At 46.5% G+C, this 20,367-nt stretch overlaps 1 protein-coding gene across 1 annotated transcript; it reads right to left on the bottom strand.

Annotated features, from left to right (window-relative positions):
• Window positions 1–551: 551 nt before the first annotated feature.
• Window positions 552–18,432, bottom strand: MCRS1 (microspherule protein 1). The gene is made up of 14 exons (XM_081849813.1): window positions 18,287–18,432; window positions 15,817–15,946; window positions 12,642–12,780; window positions 12,232–12,390; window positions 10,712–10,821; window positions 9,410–9,518; window positions 7,775–7,913; window positions 7,605–7,680; window positions 6,046–6,074; window positions 5,277–5,369; window positions 4,454–4,536; window positions 3,103–3,190; window positions 1,642–1,769; window positions 552–1,049 (listed from the first exon to the last, which is right to left on the bottom strand). The coding sequence occupies exons 2-14, from the start codon at window positions 15,924–15,926 to the stop codon at window positions 963–965; spliced, it is 1,350 nt and encodes a 449-aa protein (XP_081705939.1). The 5' UTR covers window positions 15,927–15,946; window positions 18,287–18,432; the 3' UTR covers window positions 552–962.
• Between the last annotated feature and the right edge of the window lie 1,935 nt (window positions 18,433–20,367).

The following is a 20,367-nucleotide window of genomic DNA, read 5'->3' as shown; positions in this document are numbered from 1 at the left end:
TGCAAAAGCTACACAAAACAACAAAACATAATTAGCACAACTGATACCTAAAGGATGTTTGCCAAAAGATTGGCAGCATCAGAGAATACAAATCTGGGTTTCCTCTCATGACCAAAGCCAACTCTAAACTCCACACTGGAAACTTCAGTAAAAGCAGCAGGTAGCAAAATTATAGCCTGCATTATAAACACTAGGCGTGATCTGATTTCGCCACTGCTTTTTAAACAGAAATCATTCTTGACAATTGTCACAGTACCCTTCAGAATCTTATGTGACCAAGCATAGTTAGGCAAACCAGCTATTCCACTCTTCCTTTAATAACTTTGTGAAAATTAGACTACGCTGCAGAGAGACAGGCAAGGCAAAACATTAATCACTACTGCTGCAGAATAATGTAAAGAGACCATAGTATCAACTGACAGACCTCAATCATTGCATGACTGCTTCAAAAACATGTTCCTCCCTCCGCCCCAAATTTGAGAATCTGTTTGGCGAGAACTGAAAAGATGGCTGTGTACAAAGAAGCAGGCCACCAGCACAACACAGAGTAGTGAGATTTGCAACTATTTATTAGCTCGTTTGACACTTACTCCACGGCCCTTAATCCTCCATGGTGGTTTTCGTCACTCCGTCCCAAAGAGTATCGAGCGCAACAGCCGCACAGCCCTCGCCAGCAAATGCCCCACACAGCCAAGAACACCCAAACAAGGTGCTAGTATAAGGCCTGGCTCATACCTTTCTTTTACATAGATCCGCTGACAGATGAAGCAGAGCTCGTCCTCCTCCTCAGCCGCAAAGGAAAAGGCCCCCAGGAAGTTTCAGTCCTAGTCTAAGGGAGGGCCGGCTCCATGAAGCTGCATCTTCATCATTAAGTATGGTGGTCCCTGCAGGCAAAAGGAGTCCGGGGCGGGGGGTGGGCAGCCACACACAGGTCCAATGGAGCCTTGGGTTTGATCCAAGCCTCAGGGCTGGGCAATTTTGGCAGCCTCTGCCTTAATAAGCGCAATCAGGTCTTGGTTGATGAGGAAGACAAAGCGCAAGCTTGCGATCTAGGGGGAAAGAGAAGGGCTGTCAGTCTGGGTGCGGTGGGGGGTGGAAGGGAAGAAGTGAAAGCGCTGCATCTTTTACAGCAGAGCTTTCAAAACTTGTCGTGTTGGTGATAGACGTACATCATTTCATGACCCAAGTAATTCAGTTTTTCTAGCAGCCGACACGCTGATGTGCCACAACACACACTTTGGAAAGCTGTGTTATATAGCCTAGCCCACCTCACTAAGAGGCCAAATTGGCTGCTGCAAGAAACGATGTCTTCCCAAACTGGAGGCTCTCTGAACAGGTAATAAACCAACCTCAAGGAAGTGGTCTACCTTCCAGACCAGGCTCTTGGCTGCCAGCAGCTGAAGAAACTACACCACACCCCAGCACTTTTTATTTTATTATGTTTGCTGGTTCTGTGCGGAATCAAAATTCACAACAGCTGGATGCAGGCAAAGGAGTCTAGCATCCCATGGATTTAGGGCTGGGCTCAGCTGGTCTGGATACTGGCATCATCTTGTTATGGAACCATCAACCAAGAAGACTGTGAAACCTATCACCACAAAGCAGCACAGCCCTCCGCCCTGCCCACCTCCAACAGCTCACCTCCACCACTGAGTTGTTGCTGAGCTTCCATTTGCTGCCACAAAGCACTGGGCGCCCATCCACATAAATGGGCCGCCGGCCTTCGTTTGCCAGGAAAAAGTCGCCATTGTTCTTCAGTTTGATGACACCTGTGTGTGCGCCCATGGAGAGATGAGAAGTTAGACTTTCCAAGCAGAAGGAAGGAAATTGGCCACAACTGCTTGCAGAGAATGCCTCGTAAGTCAAAGGTAATTGAAACTGTGTGTTTTGTAGCAGGTTAGAGACCCTGAATCTGCAATATCCTTATTGGAAATTTTGGCTCTCAAAAGTGAGCAGCTCAGGTCAATTTTTCCAAGGCTATTTTAAAACGTGCAAACTGGGAAATGTCATTGAATTTGGACTTTCCTAATTGGGCCTCTTTAAACACCAATATTATTATTATTATTATTATTATTATTATTATTATTATTATTAATTTTTATTATTATTAGTCACTTTGTGTTGCAGCCTCAAGGGCCAGCAATTTAATCTCAGGCAGATCCAACCCCCTTCTACCTGATCATCTGCATTTACAAGTTGTTTGCTAGAATAATAATTTATTATTTATACCCCACCCATCTGGCTGGGTTTCCCCAGCCACTCTGGGTGGCTCCCAACAGAATATTAAAAACACAATAAAAGATCAAACATAAAAACTTCCCTAAACAGGGATGCCTTCAGATGTCTTCTATAAGTTGGATACAATGGACACTTGGGTTGTGAACGTGATCTGTGCAGGAGGCACATTCACAACCCGCAGTGTTCTCAACCCACAGCGCCGCGTCTGCGCACACGCGGGTTGCAATTTGGTGGTTCTGTGCATGCGCGAGCGCCAAAACTCGGAAGTAACCTGTTCCGGTACTTCTGGGTTCGGTGCGGTGCGCAACCCGAAAACGCGCAACTTGAAGCGCCTGTAACCCAAGGTATGACTGTAGTTGTTTACTTCCTTGACATCTGATGGGAGGGCATTCCACAGGGTGGGCGCCACGACCGAGAAGGCCCTCTGCCTGGTTCCCTGCAACCTCACATCTCGCAGTGAGGGAACCGCCAGAAGGCCCTCAGTGCTGGACCTCAGTGTCCAGGCTGAACGATGGGGGTGGAGACGCTCCTTCAGGTATAGTTAAAAAGTCCACAGAATTCCATCTAATGTCTTGGAAGTCCTCATGTGGCCTTCAGTTACCAATTCCTGATTTAGGGCAAGGAACAGCAACTGCCTCGCCTGCAATTTCTGACACAGCAAAACACCCAAAGGCACCTTGATATCACCTGGCATTCACATCAGGAACCATGGAGAGAAATTAAACACGGAAGCGTAACTTATCAGCCCTATGCAGGCATTCAAAGGGCTGCCTTCCCTCTCCATCGTACCATAATTTCACACCCCTTGTCCTACAAAGCCCTTCTCCCCAAGCAACTCAAAGGCAGTAGCCCAATCTCAAGCACCTTGCTTGCGGGATATTTTCCAGGCTGGCCCCTCGAGCGCTAGATCCACATCAATCTGATTGTCTTTGGTGGCTCTGCCAAGTGTGATCTGGAAGAGGAAACGAACAGAAGCATTCATTGTGTGTCAAGGGGACCAGCATTTTGCTCAGAGGAAATTGCAATCCACAGCCATCAAAATTAATTAGCCAAATCGACACGGCTATGGCAATCGTTCCATTAACTTAAGCATTTTACCTTCCTTGCCAAACAGAACAACCCCCTCTCTCCTCCCTTTGCGTGCTGTTTTGGGGGTTCTCCTGACCCCCTCAGAACCAATTCAGGGGTGAGCAGTGGAAGCCCCATTGCGCTAGTTCCTGTGTGGGCTTCTGCTGGCACGCCTCATTAAGTGAATCTGGCTCACTGCGTTTTCTTATTTGGCTTCAACCGGCTGAATTTGAGCATTGCATTCTGACATGGATATTGAAGCTGCTGTTAGCAGAAGCCTGGAATCTCTTGGGAGGCAGATTCCAGATTCCACATTACAGATAAAGTTGCACCATAGCAGAAGAGGAAAATAGAGCACCTTAGAAGCAGAATCATACCGAAGATACTTCTTACTTTTGAAAAGGAGTTCTCCAACTCTTGAATGTAAATACACACACAAACACCCCTACAACTATTATTTTTGGCTTAGAAATATACTTGGGAATTATGTAGAGGCTACAAATTTATATATATTGGTAAAAGGTAAAGGACCCCTGGACGGTTAAATCCAGTCAAAGGCGACTATGGGGTTGCAGCGCTCATCTCATTTTCAGGCCGAGAGAGCCAGCGTTTGTCCACAGACAGCTTTCCAGGTCATGTGGCCAGCATGACTAAACTGCTTCAGGCGCAACATAAAACCGTGACACAAACCAGAGCGCACAGAAACACCATTTACCTTCCCACCGCAGCGGTACCTATTTATCTACTTGTGCTGGCGAGCTTTCAAACTGCTAGGTTGGTAGGAGCTGGGACAGCAGAGGTTGATGTATCGAAACCATCCTCTGCTACCATCCTCCCCCTTTCTGTGACTCCAAGCAGCTGCTCAGTAGCAAAACAGAAACTAACAGCAACAGTAGCTCACTCCGTTGCAGGGATTCGAACCCCCAACCTTCTGATCGGCAAGCCCAAGAGGCTCAGTGGTTTAGACCACAGTGCCACCCACCCACCCACGTTTTAAAATTAGTGCCAGACACCAATGTTCTGTTCTGTTACTGTTGGCTCCATTATTGACAGAACTATATGCAACTTGCTCTCTCTGATGCAATCCTACCTTGAAAAAGCTCTGCACTGTCTCAATCTAAGCAGCCAAACGACAGACTGGACTTACCTCCCGGGAGCGCATGAGATAACGCACCATTCTTCCACGCAGCACAGCCAATGTTTGGTTATCAAAATCAGGGGAACTCATTCCTGGGAGAAAGAAAAGGAAGGATTAGACAGACATGGCCACTGGAAGGCCGTGGTAACCGAAGCATGCTGGGCAAGGAAAGCTGGGTTGTGTCTCCAGGACTTTCACTTAGTTGCTCTCACCAAAGGAGCCCTTTATTTAATAGTAATAGTAGTTATTGTTGTTGTTTATTTGCCAGCCACTCTGGACAGCTTCCAACAAAATATGAAATATCAAACACTAAAAAACCCTCCCTTGTACAGGGCTGCTTTCAGACATCTTCTAAAAGTCAGACAGAAGTTTATTTCCTTGACATCTGATGGGAGAGCGTTCCATGTTTATTCAATGAAAATTTATATATTACTGAATAAAAAAATCAACCTTTATGAAGTATTCGCTCAAAAATAGCAGTAACAGCAGACTTTAAAAACAGTAGGCAATATTATTATTATCATCATCATTATTATTATTATTATTGAATACAAAATTGTAAACTGTGTTGAGGTTTATTAGAATAAAGCAGTATATAAATAAAACTATGAAAATGGAGGCAAAAAAGCTTTAACAAAAACAAATGCACATAATAGCATTACGTTGTCTGGATAGGATTGCCTCCACGAAGCTGCTCTTAGCAGACGTCAAAAGCAATAAACAAACACGCTTGCCTAGTATTAGCTGGAAGTCCCGGGGGAACAGGTGCCGCAACACTAGGAGATGGGGTTTCTCACCCGCGAGAAGAGACATTGTGTGGCTCTTCTCTCACCTGTTATGCTGTCCACCAGCACCTGCCACTTGTGGAGCTCTTGCTCCAGTTGCCGGATTTCACGCTTCTGTCTCCGGTCTGCCACTGTCAGTTCTGCGTGGAGAAAATTCGCAAGCATGAGGAACAGATTTTTGAAAGAAAAACGAAAGTAATTTTAAATAAATAATCATGAAAAGCCAGGAGAGAGAAAAAGAGAGAGAAGTGGTCTTGGGGCTGGATAAATTATTCCACTGCAGGTAAAGCTTGCTTCTGTCTAGGGTTGGACCTACATTGTTCTTCTAAACGTTTTCAGATTTAACGTTCTATAACGCTTAATGCAGTTTCCCTTTGCTGGCGGCTCGCTGCACTGCAGCGCCCTCTGGCGTTTTTAACGCGTTTTTTACCGTTATAAACCACGAGTGTAGATCTGGCCTGTGACCATTAAGGCAAGACTGAGGAGGCGGGGGGAGGAGAAAGCTTAGCTCCTCTCTCTGCAAGCATCCGTTCCCAATCCATGTTGAGAGTGCTGGCCTCCACAATAAAGGGGCGGTTTCCTTACATATAGAATACGTGAGGCTCAGTCCTGCTACCTGCCCATAGCTGCCCAATCAGGATTCTAACACATATTATAAGTGATTCCGATTTTACAGATCAGTCTTTTTTCAGTTTCGCCCAAGAACTGGCTCACAGGGATACACCAGCCAGAATCACACAGAGTTTTATGGAGACAGAGTCATTTGAAGAGTGTTATTTTTGCTCCATCTCTTGCAACAAACAGCACCCAACTCACCATGCTCCAACACCTCGTCTCGGACATCCCTAAAGAAGAGAGGAGGGAGGGAGAGGGAGAGGGAGAGGGAGGGGGAGATGTTAGATCTTGAATTGGTAACTGATCACAACTCCAGTGCCTGGGCCACAGATAATATATATATTTTCTCAAAAAACGCTAGCTTGTGTTCGCTGGATTAGGGCCCTACCATGTTCATGTTGAGAGAAGCACAGTAATGCTCAAAACTGCAGCACAGCAGGAGCCAGACTGCTGGATGAAAACTGAGGAGAAACAAAACTCACCATGGACTCCACTCATTAACTAGTTTTACCCTAGGTCTGAAAGGCCCCACATCTGCTCTCTCAAATGGGTGGCCTCAGGCATTAAGTCACAGGCATTAAGTCACACACAGTGTCTGGACAATGACAGCAGCGACTTGTTTTGGATTTTAAGCTTTAAGGATGATGCGTGCCAACTGGGCACCATGTTATATGTTATACTGCCCCCTAGTCTCCCTATTTAGAAATGCTTTGGTTTTCCCAGTGTTGTTCTGATCAAGCCTTAGGATCAGTTAGAATGCATCAACTAATTGCTCCCACATTGAACATCTACCTAATCCGGTTTAGACCAACTCATTTAGGGGGAAAACCCCTCTCTCTGGCCTTCTTCTTGGTCACTTTGTGTTGCAGCCTCAAGGGCCGGCAATTTAATCTCAGGCAGATCCAACCCCCTCCAACTGATCATCTGCATTAACAAGTTGTTTGCTATAATAATAATTTATACCCCGCCCATCTGGCTGGGTTTCCCCAGCCACTCTGGGCAGCTCCCAACAGAACATTAAAAACACACTAAAACATCACACATTAAAAACTTCCTGATACAGGACTGCCTTCAGATGTCTTCTAAAATTCAAAATATATTTAAAAAAAATTGTCCAGTAGCACCTTAGAGACCAACTAAGTTTGTTCTGAGTTACATAAACACTTCTTCAGATTCAGATTCTAAAAGTCAGATAGTTGTTTATTTCCTTGACATCTGATATGAGGGCGTTCCACAGGGAGGGTGCCACTACCGAGAAGGCCCTCTGCCTGATTCCCTGCAACCTCACTTCCTGCAGTGAGGGAACCGCCAGAAGGCCTTTGGAGCTGGACCTCCAGTCTGGGCTGAACGATGGGAGTGGATGGGAGTGGATATGCTCCTTCAGGTATACTGGGCTGAGGCCGTTTAAGGTTATAAAGGTCAGCACGAACACTTTGAATTGTGCTCGGAAATGTACTGGGAGCCAGTGTAGGTGTTTCAGGACCGGTGTTATATGGTCTCAGTGGCTGCTCCCAGTCACCTATTCAAATTGCCGCTATTCAAATTGCGTTCACGTTATAAATAAAAAAATGAAGATAGATTCCTATTGAAGTGTGGACAGGATGCGAGTTTAACTAACCCTTAGGCTAACATATGTCCAGGCTGAAACCGAAGGTTCTCCGGCCACTAAGCCAGACAAACATAGGCCAGGAATACTGATGGAAGTGTTTCTAATGAAGAGAGGGAACACAGCTGGCCTTAGCCACACCCTTTTCACTTACTTTAGTTTGCTGTCATCTATCATGTCTTCGGCATCGGAGAAGTTGAGCACCTGGTCCCCTTTGGGCAGTGGCTGCACTGGAAGAGACCAGAGAGGGCAAAGGATGGTTCAGAATCCTGGCACAAGCCACAAGTTCCAAACTTTACCTGGCAACAGATTAGCTGGCCATACCTGTTTGATCATCCAAGAGGTAGTACTGCTTCATGAGTTGCCAATGCGTCTGCAGGACCTTGGCAGTGCGGGAAGGGTAGAAAACCTCGGGGTGCTTGTGCAGGAGGTCCTGGAAGGTGTCCAGGGTGGGTTGACTGGTCTAGGAATAAGAGAAAGGAGGCTCAAGCAGGAAGAAAAGAACCTCCACCAAAGGCTGCTTCTCACATTAATTTTCCACGAATTTTCTAGTTAAGCCCATCAAGTTAAAAGTCAACCTTCAAGAATACGCGCAGCTTGCAGACTTAACATATAGAACAAGAGAACATATGTTTAGAGAAGATTGGAAAACGTTTATTGAATATATGGGAAATAACTGTGTACAGCTGAAAATGCTGGCAGCATTAAGATAAATTCAATAGTGTAAATAAATTTTGGTGGATGTAATAATGGAATACTGAATGGTATAGTTTTTGTAAAATATGCAGGAATTTATGATACGTAAAATGAACAATGGAAAGAGAAGAAAGGAAGTCACTGATATTTTAAGGATGTAAAAATGAGTACTTTAAAATTGTAAAACAGAAAATCTAATAAAAATTAGAGGGGGGGGGGGACTGTCAAGTTTTCTAGAAAGATGGGAATAAAATTTACAGGCCGCAAACTGTGTGTAGCTATTCAATCATCTCAAAATTATACAAGGGAGGCCTTCAAGAAATTGTTGCTGTGTGGAATGTTTCTGTTCAGGCTTCCAGCTTACCCAGGGAATGCCCTTTGAGAAACTCTGTTCCATTATCCTTGTCCCTTGGTCTTTTTGTCGCATCCCCCACCCCAGTTACAGAGACAGGGCATTCTGCACCCTTGTTTCTGGTTATCTCCCTCTCTTCAGGCTCATTTTTCTAATGATTACGACCATTTCTGCAAACCTCAGGGTTTCCCCCAAACCTGTTGATAACCCTTTTTCATGAGGAAGTGGTGTCATTTTGGGTACAGAAGGACAACGCTTAGAAATGGAGCATGCTATTAGTATACAAGATATTACAATCACACACACACAGAGAAATATTTACACGCATAAAGAAGAAAAGGGTTGTAAATACCAGGGTGGCTGTTATATCAAGCAAGCCACTTGCTATACAGGGCACGGCAAAACTCTACCAAAAATCATCAGGGAGAAAAGGAGCTACTCTGAATCCTGCCTTGCTTTCCTCTAAGGCAGCCTTTCTCAACCTGTGGGTCCCCAGATGTTGTTGAACTACAACTCCCATCACCTCTAGCTAGCAAGGCCCGAGCTCAGGGATGATGGGAGTTGTAGTCCAACAACATCTGGGGACCCACAAGTTGAGAACTGCTGCTTGAAGGCATGGGTAGGCAAACTAAGGCCCGGGGGCCGGAGCCGGCCCAATTGCCTTCTGAATCCGGCCTGCGGATAGTGCGGGAATCAGCTTGTTTTTACATGAGTAGTACGTGTGCTTTTATTTAAAATGCATCTCTGGGTTATTTGTGAGGCATAGGAATTTGTTCATTCCCCCCCCCAATATAGTCCGGCCCCCCACAAGGCCTGAGGGACAGTGGACTGGCCTCCTGCTGAAAATGTTTGCTGACCCCTGCTCTAAGGTAACCAGGGCTGCAGCTAAGTAGCCCGTTCTTGATGCTTACCGATCCCACTTTGCTTAGTAGCTGCTCCTCCGCTTTGCTGAAAAGCACTTTACTCTGCATAGAGGCTATGGCTTCCGGATGCAGCTGCCGCATGGCCTGGCAAGACAGCCTGGTGGAGGAAGGGGAAAAGAGAAGAAAAAGGGATCAGTCGCCCAACACCAAACAGCAACCAGTGGCATTCACCCAAGAAAATATAGAACTTAAAAAAGGAAAGGAAAACATAAACAGGGATGTGTAGTTGGTTTTCTATCCTCACAAATGCCAAGATGAACCCATAGGGAGTCTCATTTGTGCAATCAAAATCCACTTTTATTGGGGGTAAACACTCTTAAAACTTCCAATAAGCCTCATAAATGCCTTAACCGCAGAAACACAAGCAAAATTGCCTTCTTAGGTGAGGTTTGGATATGCCAAAGGGGCAATTCACTTTCAGGCACTGAGGAAGCAGGGAACAAACGCTTCCCAGTGAAACCAGGTCTGCTCTCAGCAGCTGTTTGGAAACAAACAGTGCTGAGATTCCATCTTGCAGTGCCATCTCATCAAGAAGCCTGACTTTATTTTATTTTTAAAGGGGACTAAATCGAGAATATTGCATCCTTCCTCCTGCTCTGTAGGGCCGAAGAACGAAGGACAGTACAGGAACCTCCTTGCCCATACACAGAGCCTTCCATTCCGAAAACAAACTTCAAAGGCAAGTCCTGTTCATTTCAAAAGAATTTACTTCCAAGTACAGTGGTGCCTCCCAAGACGAAATTAATCCGTTCCGTGAGGCTCTTCGTATAGCGGTTTTTTCGTCTTGCGAAGCAAGCCCACTGACACCTTAGCGGATTAGCGCTATTAGCGGTTTAGCGGCTTTTAGAGGATCAGCTGATAAGCGGCTTATCAGTGGATCAGCTGATAAGCGGCTTAGCGGCTTAGGAAAAGGGGGGGAAAAAGGGGAAAAAACCCGCAGGAACTCGCAAGACATTTCGTCTTGCGAAGCAAGCCCATAGGGAAATTCGTTTTGCGAAGCGCCTTTCGTCTAGCGGGTTTTCCGTCTTGCGAGGCGTTCGTCTTGCGGGGCACCACTGTAAGAGCATTTATGAAAACTTTCGGAGCTAGGTGAAAACCATGTTCCTCCACTGGTATAACGGATTGTCTTCCCTCCCATCACAAGCTGATCTAGTCCTAGTCCTCAAATTGAGATGGTCCATAGATGTCAGACAGAAAAGGAAGCACTTTGTTCTTGGGAGACAAGACACCCCTTTAATAGGATCAATCCCCATGCCTCCCACTCTGAGAAACGTGGAGGAGAAAACTTACTTGGAAATCACGGGGTCATAGAGCAGAGCGTACCATCTCTCCTGGATCTCCCGCAGATTAAAGCGGCAGCTGAACTTCACTCCCAGGTGCACAGAGGTCAAGTCATTGGTCTTCAGAGAGGAAGAGAAAGAGAAATTACTCTTGGGAATACAGTGGACGCTTGGGTTGTGAACGTAATCCATGTGGGAGGCATGTTCGCAACCCGCAGTGTTCCCAACCCACGACGCGCGGGTTGCGATTTGGTCTTCTGCGCATGCACAAAGCACAATTTAGCGCTTCTGCACATGCGCCGAAACCCGGAAGTAACCGTTCCGCTACTTCCGGGTTTGGCACGGTACGCAACCCGAAACGTCTGTAACCCGAGGTATGACTGTAATAACTCTTCCTTGCATGTAACAGATGTCTGCGAAGCCTGCCCATACGAATCACAGTCGCTCACACAGAGATGACCAACTCACTGTGGACAACCATGCTGCAGCCTAGGGCAAGCAGACGATTTTGCAAAAGGTAGAAATTGGCTTCAACTGCTTTGTGCTCAAACAGAACACACTGGAGGATGAAGTAAGAGGGCTATTGTTCTTATTTTGTTTTTATATATTGTGATCTTTTCTGTGAACCGCCCTGAGACCTCCAGGTGTACGGCAGTACAATACAATACAAATACCTTTACTGGCATTACAAGTTAAGATATTTCAAACCACTAGGATAAATTTAAAAGGGGCAGGAGTGAGGCTGTCGAGGGTCACAAGGCACTCGATTGTTCCGTTTCACCCTGTCTATTCCCTAGAGCAGTGATGGCCACACTCGGCTCTCCAGCCGTTTTTGGACTACAACTCCCACCATCCCTAGTTAACAGGACCAGGGGTCAGGGATGATGGGAAGTGTAGTCCCAAAACAGCTGGAGGGCTGAGTTTGGCCATGACTGCCCTAGAGGAATGATTCATTAAGAACCCTTTCGGGTAAGATGGAGATTTAAAAGGGCAGTATATAAATTCAATAAAAAAATAAAAAAAATTAAAAGGTAATTACTGAGCAATGTTGAAAATACATGGAATTAGAACACATGAGGATATATATCAGCAGTTCTCAACCTGTGCATCCCCAGATGTTGTTGGACTACAACTCCCATCATCCCTGAGCTCTGGGTGATGGGAGTTGTGGTCCAACAACATCTGGGGACCCACAGGTTGAGAAAGGCTGATATATATGAAGCTGCCTTATATGGTCCATCTAGCTCACTACTGTCCACACGACCTGGCAGCAGCTCACCAGAAAATGTGGGAACACAAGGCCCCAGGTACATACCCAGGCCAATATGGCAACAGAGAATGGGCTCAGGGCATTACAGATGTCATTATTTTAACATCTGCACATGGAAGACTGCCTGGGAGCCTCACTTCAGTCACTACGAGTTTCTTGAAATCAAAGACTGTTCCTGATCCACTGTGGATCTTGATTTTAAGATCGCCTGGCATCCCTATATCTGCATCTATCTGCAAGTCTTAACCCTGTTCTACTACCTGAAGCACAGCGTTGATCAGCAACAAATCATCAGTGGGTTTCCAGCGGCCCAAATCCTTGTTGACCTGCAAGGGCTGCTTGCTCTTCTTCATCCGCTTGGTGAGGCTGGGGTTTGGAGCTGGGCTTGGAGTGACAGGTGCAGAGACAGATTTGGACACCTGGGGAGGAAGCAGAGGTTGGCATACAGACTACAACAGGCACAGCAACACAACAAAGCCAAAATGTAGCAGAGAGCTGTGGCCACTGACAAATTGCATCGCAAGGTTACTTAAGGGGCACCCGCAACAGCACTGGACAGCAATGAGATGAAAACGTTTGCAAGGGTTTCAAAAGCATCAAATTTGAATAATGTGGCCACAGATCTGCTATGGTGGCTCTTATCGAGGGAGGTATATATAACCCAACTCACCTTCTTCTTCTCACTGGAAGAGGGTTCACTGCCAGAGCAGCGCCCTGGCTCCACCCCACTGGGACCCTTGGCCCGGCTGGATGATTTGGCAAGGCTGCTCTCTACCAGTTCATCATCAAACTTCTTCCGCTTGATGAACCTAGAATGAGGAAATTCTGTATTATATTGCAGCAAGTTGCCTCCACCAATGGCCTCATCAGCACTGCTACAAACAATATGAATATGGGATGTCAATGGAACTTCCTGAAGGCTGAAGTCCACAAAGGGATTCAGAATGACTGGGGAATTTCCCCAATTAAAGGAATTTGTTTACAAGACCAGTGAAGAAGGGGAAGAGGAAGAGGAAGAGGAAGAAGAAGAACAGCAACAACAACATTTATATCCCACCCATCTGGCTGGATTTCCCCACCCACTCTGGGCGGCTTACAGCATATATAAAAACCTAATCAAACAAAAAAAAAGCAGAATATCTTCTACAGACCATAAACCAGTAAATCAGTAAAAACTAATAATACTAATTATTACAGTAGTAGTAGTAACAACAATAAGAATACTAGTAATAATAATAAAAAAAGTTTACAGTTATACCCAAATTAAAATAACCATCAACCCCAAGTAAACATTTAACCAACCCCAACCCAACAAAAACAAAACAGAGGAACAAAAATTAGAACTGTTTAAACCGTTATAAAACATTTTAGCCAAGAGTTGTTCCAGCAATGTCCCTCCGGCCTCCCAGGAGCCTTTTTTAGCTGTTTGAGGTGAGTCTGGGCCCCAGCCCCTAGGCCAGGTGGAAATGGGCCTTGCAGCAGGGAGCAATCCATTCCTTTGCCTGCATTTGTTTTAAACTGACTTTAATATTGTATTATGCGTAGGGCAGGTAAGAAATCAAACAAAAATGGTAAAAGCCTGGACCGCAAGGGGAAATGAATAAGGTGCCAGGTTACAACTCTGAATGGGGCATATTTGGTTCTGAACCCACCAGGACCACACTTGCAGTTACAGTGGACGCTCGGGTTGCGAACGTGATCCGTGCTGGATGCACGTTCGCAACCAGCAGTGTCGCGTCTGCACACACGTGGGTTGTGATTCGGCGCTTCTGTGCATGCGCAAAGCGCAATTTAGTGCTTCTGCTCATGTGCAACCACCGAAACCCGGAAGTAACGCATTCCGGTACTTCCAGGTTTCAGCGGTCTATAACCTGAAAAAACAGAACCTGAAGCGTCTGTAATCCAAGGTATGACTGTATTTATATGAGCCCTTTGCGAATAAGATGAATACAAAGGGGCTGCAGTCAGCACCGCTCCTCCTAGCTTCTCGTATGTTGAGGCATAACTTGAGGAGAGAACCTTTTCCACCTGTGGAAACTCCCTGTGTGATTTGGAAGTCAGAGTTCTAAACTGTCCACGACTAGAAACAGGCTCTCCACTTCAGAAGCCATCCCTCAACAGACACGGGGCCAGACTAGAAAAGCTAACCAACAAACTGAAATTAGCACGGGGACCAGCAAAAGAGGATCGCTTCAGCCCAGTATGTTCCCCCCTTTATCACATACACATCTCAACAAAACAACATAGCGCCCCGCCCCCTATAGAATACAAATTGATATAGCTAACTTGACGCAACAGCCCATCTCCGTCACAAAGAAAACTCACTGCAAGCAACTAAATGCACCCAATCATGCTACAGGCTCTCCAAGCTCCCACACTGCCAACAAAATCAAACAAACAGATAAAAGAACCTATCCTCATGATGCTGAGACAAAAAACTCTGCACATGCACTAAGCAAAAGAAAAATCTCATGCCCACTTCTTTCTCACCCCCGCAACCCCACAATGTCTATAACAGCAGAGTCTCACACCAAACGTAACAGACCTGTAGAAAGGACTTCATGAATTGAAAACAAAGACGTTGTATGTACCCTTGTTAACTATGAAAATACTTTAATAAAAACAACTATTTTTAAAAACCCACAGATACGGGGCCAGGAGAAGCTGCTTATCTTAAGGAATAGGGTAAAATTCACAGCTCCTTTAGAGCCATGTTGCCCCTTCATGTGAGTCGTATGTGAAGAGGATTGTAGTCACATTGTTTTGGGTTCCTCCTCCTAATTAAAAGAGCTTTTAGGCTTTTATGCTGTGGCCCCACAGGTGAATTTCCCAGTTAACTTCAGAACAGTAGAAACCCCTAGCCAAAAAAGGAGCCAGACTATTTATCTACTCTTTAGCACCTGGATTTCGGGGGGGGGGCATAGCCAACCCACAATGATCTCTATTCTACACAGGTGCTCCAGTCTCCAAGCTCAGGCACCAGGTGTCCTCCTTTTCCCTAGCTCAGAGGTTTTCAACCTTTCTGAATCCATGGCTCCCTTGACCAACTACATTCTTTCTGCAGCACCCCTGTGGGGCTCAGGAGCCCAGTAACGTCACCCCTTGCCTGCAGAGCTGCAGCCTCTCACCCTTTTTCAAACATGCCCCCTTGTGCAATGTTCCCTCAGCCTTCTCTCCTCTCCCCTCTCCTTGGAAGTCCTCTGGGTAGCTGTTGCTGCTGTCCCTGATCTCTGACCCACCCACTCTGCCCCAAAGAGAGGTGCCTTCTCACGCTGCCCCACAGGCCTGGGAAGAGGATGCCACCAGCCTTAGCGGCCTGAGGGAGACTGGCCAAAGGTGAATGTGAGGCCAGCACCTTACATTGGGAGGCAGCAATTGCAGCAGCGGGCACCGCCAGTCCTGCATGGTGGAAAGACTCCCCTTTGGAGCTGGGCACCCAGCTCCCAGGCAAGCATTGCACACTGTAAGCGCAAGAAAGGCCAGCATGGTGCCTGCCTACTTGCCTAGGCTCCCACTTGTCCATCCATTCCCAACAGCAAGGACTGGCTGGCTGGGCTCCCTTGCTTGCTTACTCTGAGTCCACCTCAGCTTCTGGCAACCAGCACTCCCTGGCCAGTCCCAGAGGCACTATTCGCCCAGGGAGCTAGTAGCCAGGGCTGCTGCTGCAACAAACAGCTGTGCAAGCCTTTGGGAGGCAGAGACACAAGAGGGCATCAGAGGGAGGGAGGGAAGGAAAGAGGGAGAGGGAGGGACAGAGGCCAATATTGCCCTGAATATCATTCAAGGCACCCCAAGGTTGAAAACCACTGCCCAATATTGCCTCCCCAAACGAACCCAGATGGTACCTAGAAGAACTGCGCCGTTTTGGAATGGCACCCGACACTTGTGAGGAGCTCCTTTTTTGCCCTGCCAGAGACTCTTCGTCTTCAGAGCGGCTCGCTGTGCCCGACGCCATCAGTCTGGAATACAACACGTCTGCGACAGAAAAAGAAACAAAATCACTGGCTGCACTACTGCTCCGTTTTAATACCATGCTGGGCTAATTTTAACCATGTGGCGAATACTGGATGCTGTAGAGGATAAGCAATAAGCCCCCCCCCCCCGCCCTCATTCACAGATTTGTCTATTGATTCATCCATAATTCAGCAGCCCCAGGCATTCAGAAATCAACCGAGTTTGGTTGTGCTCCACAAGAACCCTTTGTTTGTGTACAGTGGTACCTCGGGTTACAGACACTTCAGGCTACAGACGCTTCAGGTTACAGACTCCGCTAACCCAGAAATAGTACCTCGGGTTAAGAACTTTGCTTCAGGATGAGAACAGAAATCACAATGTGGCAGCAGGAGGCCCCATTAGCTAAAGTGGTACCTCAGGTTAAGAACAGTTTCAGGTTAAGAATGAACCTCCAGAACGAATTAAGTTCTTAACCCGAGGTACCACTGTATTCCTAAATACATTTACCTGGAAATGTACCATCCGAGAAACTTGCTTCTAAGGAAATGTCCTCAGCCACTCTTTTTATTATTAGACAGAGAACGACTTCCATGGCAATGGCTTCCACAAATCTATTGTCACAATGTTAATACAGTACTAACATTTGGGGCGATGCAAGGAAGCTGAATGCTGGAACATTCAGGATACACAAAAGGATGGTTATTCAACATGCTCTACGTGGGGCTGCCTTTGAAGGGACATGGGTGGCGCTGTGGGTTAAACCACAGAGCCTAGGACGTGCCGATCAGAAGGTCGGCGGTTCGAATCCCCGCGACGGGGTGAGCTCCCATTGGTCGGTCCCTGCTCCTGCCCACCTAGCAGTTTGAAAGCATGTCAAAGTGCAAGTAGATAAATAGGTACTGCTCTGGCGGGAAGGTAAACGGCGTTTCCGTGCGCTGCTCTGGTTCGCCACATGACCCGGAAGCTGTACGCCGGCTCCGTCGGCCAATAAAGCGAGATGAGCGCCGCAACCCCAGAGTCGGTCACGACTGGACCTAATGGTCGGGGGTCCCTTTACCTTTACCTATGTGGGGCTGCCCTTGAAGACGACTTGGAAGCTTCAACTGGTGCAAAATCCAGCAGCCACATAGCTAAGAGCAAAGGCTATGGGGCTGAGCAGTCATCTCCCAGCACCACCTTCTAGAATTCTAAAAACAGGCTGGCCGTTGGGGCAAACCAGAGGTTGAGACTAGGGAGGCCTTTGGTCTGATCCAGCAGGACTTTCTTTTCGATGTGGCTTTTCACATCATCCCCTGCCTGACCCCTTTAACTGGGAACTGAGCCTGGGGGCTCCTGCAACTGAACTAGCACCAGAGAACTAGATTCAGTCCAGGCCGTCTGGAGCTGCACAGCAACCATCCACTCTTTGCTGCCCTAAAGGGTCTATCTGTGGCCGGTAGTTGCTACACATCCACTCAGTTTATGGCATGCCCAAACATTTATAGAGCTGCCATACGTCCGGAATTTCCCAGACATAGACGGTCGTCAGAAACAGTGTCCAGGCCGAAATCACTAAAATCTCCAGGAAAATCCGGACAAATGGCAGCCCATGCCGGAAGTGTAGATTTTGTAGAATTCCATTTTAAAAAAAGCACTCAACAACTTTTGCGTCTGGATTTTCACTTTTTGAAATATGGCAACCGCATTTTTGAGTTTTAAAAGGGTTGTGTTGTTTACAGCTGGGACAGCTCAGTCGGGGCTCTTAATCTCAGGGTCGTGGTTCAAATCCCACATTGGGCAAAAGATTCCTGCATTGCAGGAGGTTGGACTAGATGACCCGTGTGGTCCCTTCCAACTCTTATTCTGTGGTGTAGCAGCTAGTGTGACAAATTTGAGCCGGGGAGACAAAAATTCAAAGCTCCACTCAAGGGCATGGACAGTTAATCAAATCATTCTAGGGTTGCCATATTTCAAAAAGTGAAAATCCAGACACAAAAGTTGTTGAGCTTTGCAAAATCTCGAAGAACTTGGACGTTTCTGAGCGATTCCCGAGTTCTGCGTCCGGGAAATTCCGGGCGTATGGCAACGAAAGGTTTCGATCGGTGGGAGGGGGTGGGGAAGCGCGGGCAGAAGCTACTCAATCTGCGCAGGCTTCCAGGGGTTTCGCCCTGAATCTCGCTCGAACCCGACGCGAGGGGAGAAACGCAGGCGTCGCGCGCCTGCGCAGCGCTGCCACCCTCCCTCCTCGTCCGCTGTCGCGCATGCGCTTTCCACCCTCAGCCCTGCCGTTTTCGCCCTCAACCGACTGTGGCAAATGTTTCCCCAGCTTAACGGTGGTCCGCCTCCGAGGTTTTAGAAAAGGTTGCCCCGACAATGCCTCACCATTCCCGAAAGTTACGACGGCTCCTGCCTCTCTCCGACGTCCATCTCGGAGACGCGAAAGAAAGCTGAATCACTTCCGGGGGGGAAAAGGAAGGAGTCCACGAAACCACTTCCGGTTTGTCATCGAGAAGCCCAAGCGAAGCCGAGACGGCCATCTTTGTTAAAGGCACAACAGTCGGTTGGTGTGCCCCAAAACCGCGTAAACCGCATTTCCATGGCAATGGGCCGCGAAAACTTCATTATTATTATTATTATTATTATTATTATTATTATTATTATTATTATTATTATTATATATACAGACACTTTTTATATTTTCTGTTTTACAATTTACTCATTTTTACATCCTTAAAATATCAATGACTTCCCTTCTTCTCTTGCCTTATCTTTTTTTAAAAAAAAATCACTGATTTTTTAAATTAATTTATTTGCATGCCGGCTGCTAGGCATGTTGGTTTTGATTCCCAATAGATTGGAACAAACGAAAAGAGGTGCTTACTAGCCTGTGGAATTCACTGCCACGTGAAACGGCTGAATGGCTTTAAAAGGGGATTAGGCAAATTCATAAACGTATTCATAAACGGCTATTATGCACGATGAATAATAGAACCTCCATGTTTAGAGGCAGTTTAGAATTATGAATGGCAGTTCCTGAGGAGCAACAGCAGGAGAAGAGGGTTGCCTTCATGTGCTGCTTGGGGGTTCCTGGAAATACCTGATTGGTGCTGTGGGACACAGGATGTTGGACTAGATTTGCTCATGTAAACTGAGTTTGTGAATGGAGCTCGGTCTTTGGACGCCAAGCTATGTAGTGCCCATGTTCTTCTTTACAGCGCAGTCCTAAACTTAGTGAGTTATTGCTAAGGAGACATATATAGGATCGCGCTGTAGGGTTGTGCTGTTAATCCTGGCAACGGCCAGGCCCTGGTCACACATAACACTAAGCCAAAACATGGCTTAGTGCAAAAACGCAAGCGTGCAGCTTCCCAGGGACATCATCGTGTCGGCTTTTTCTGCTTGTCCAGCCCTGCTAATGGGCTGCTCTGAGCTAAGCTATGATTTGGCTTAGCATGTTGTTTGAACCTCTGGGTGGAATCTAGACACATATAAAAACCATTCTGAATATGCTTTTTTTTAAAGCATTTTGAAAAACGCATAAGGCTCACCATCGTCATCTGGTATCATATTGCATATTGCACTTAAAACGTTTTATTTGTGGCTGTACAGTCATACCTTGGATCCCGAATGCCTTGCGAGTTGAGCATTTTGGCTCCTGAACACTGCAAACCCGGATGTGTGTTCTGGTTTGCGAACGTTCTTTGAAACCCAACTTCCAAAGCTTCCTGCAGCCAATCGGAAGCTGTGCCTTGGTTTCTGAATGTTTTGGGAGTAGAACGGACTTCTGGAACGGATTCCGTTCGACTTCCGAGGTACCACTGTATGGCTGAGTTCATTTTGTAGGGTAGCCAGCCTTTAATAACTAACAAGCTTGAGTCTAATTAATACAATAAGGGGTTAATGCAGTAGAGTCAGCTGTCCTGCCAAGCTTAGCCTATGTCATTTCTCCTCACCTCTGCATGTGAATTTGGTGTATGAGCAACTCTGGACTGTGGGATATAAAGCTGTCAGTCAAGTCCAACATTCTGAGAGCGGACTAACTGCCTCTATGTGGCAGGCAGTTTTGTCCGTTGGTCGGTTGCTGCAAGGAGTGTTAACTGGTAACTGCTCAGATGCAGTCTTCTCATAACTATTATCTAGTATATAGTTTATCTGTTATGTAACCTAAGCCTGCCTTCAGGAACAACTCTATAAACCTGAATGAATCTGATAGTAAAGTAGTTTATGTTAATATGATTCAGATTCATGTGTGTTTTCTTTAATGGAGCAGAAAGGGATTATCAACCAGGAAGGTATAATTATTGATAGGACTCGAACGAGTTAGCAACCTGCTTGTCGCTGCATAAACTCAAACAGGGGATCGTTTAAACTCTGCTAAATTATATAAACGTTTCCACACGGACTGCTCCCTCCAGCTGTCTGACTTTTACCAGCCTTTTTCAGACTAGAATGGAGTCTGAAAC

The sequence above is a fragment of the Podarcis erhardii genome, assembly GCF_964252035.2.
Source record: "Podarcis erhardii genome assembly, chromosome: 2".
NCBI classification, from domain to species: domain Eukaryota; kingdom Metazoa; phylum Chordata; class Lepidosauria; order Squamata; family Lacertidae; genus Podarcis; species Podarcis erhardii.
Note: the sequence above shows the minus strand (reverse complement) of the source record. Positions and strands in the feature narration are given on the sequence as shown.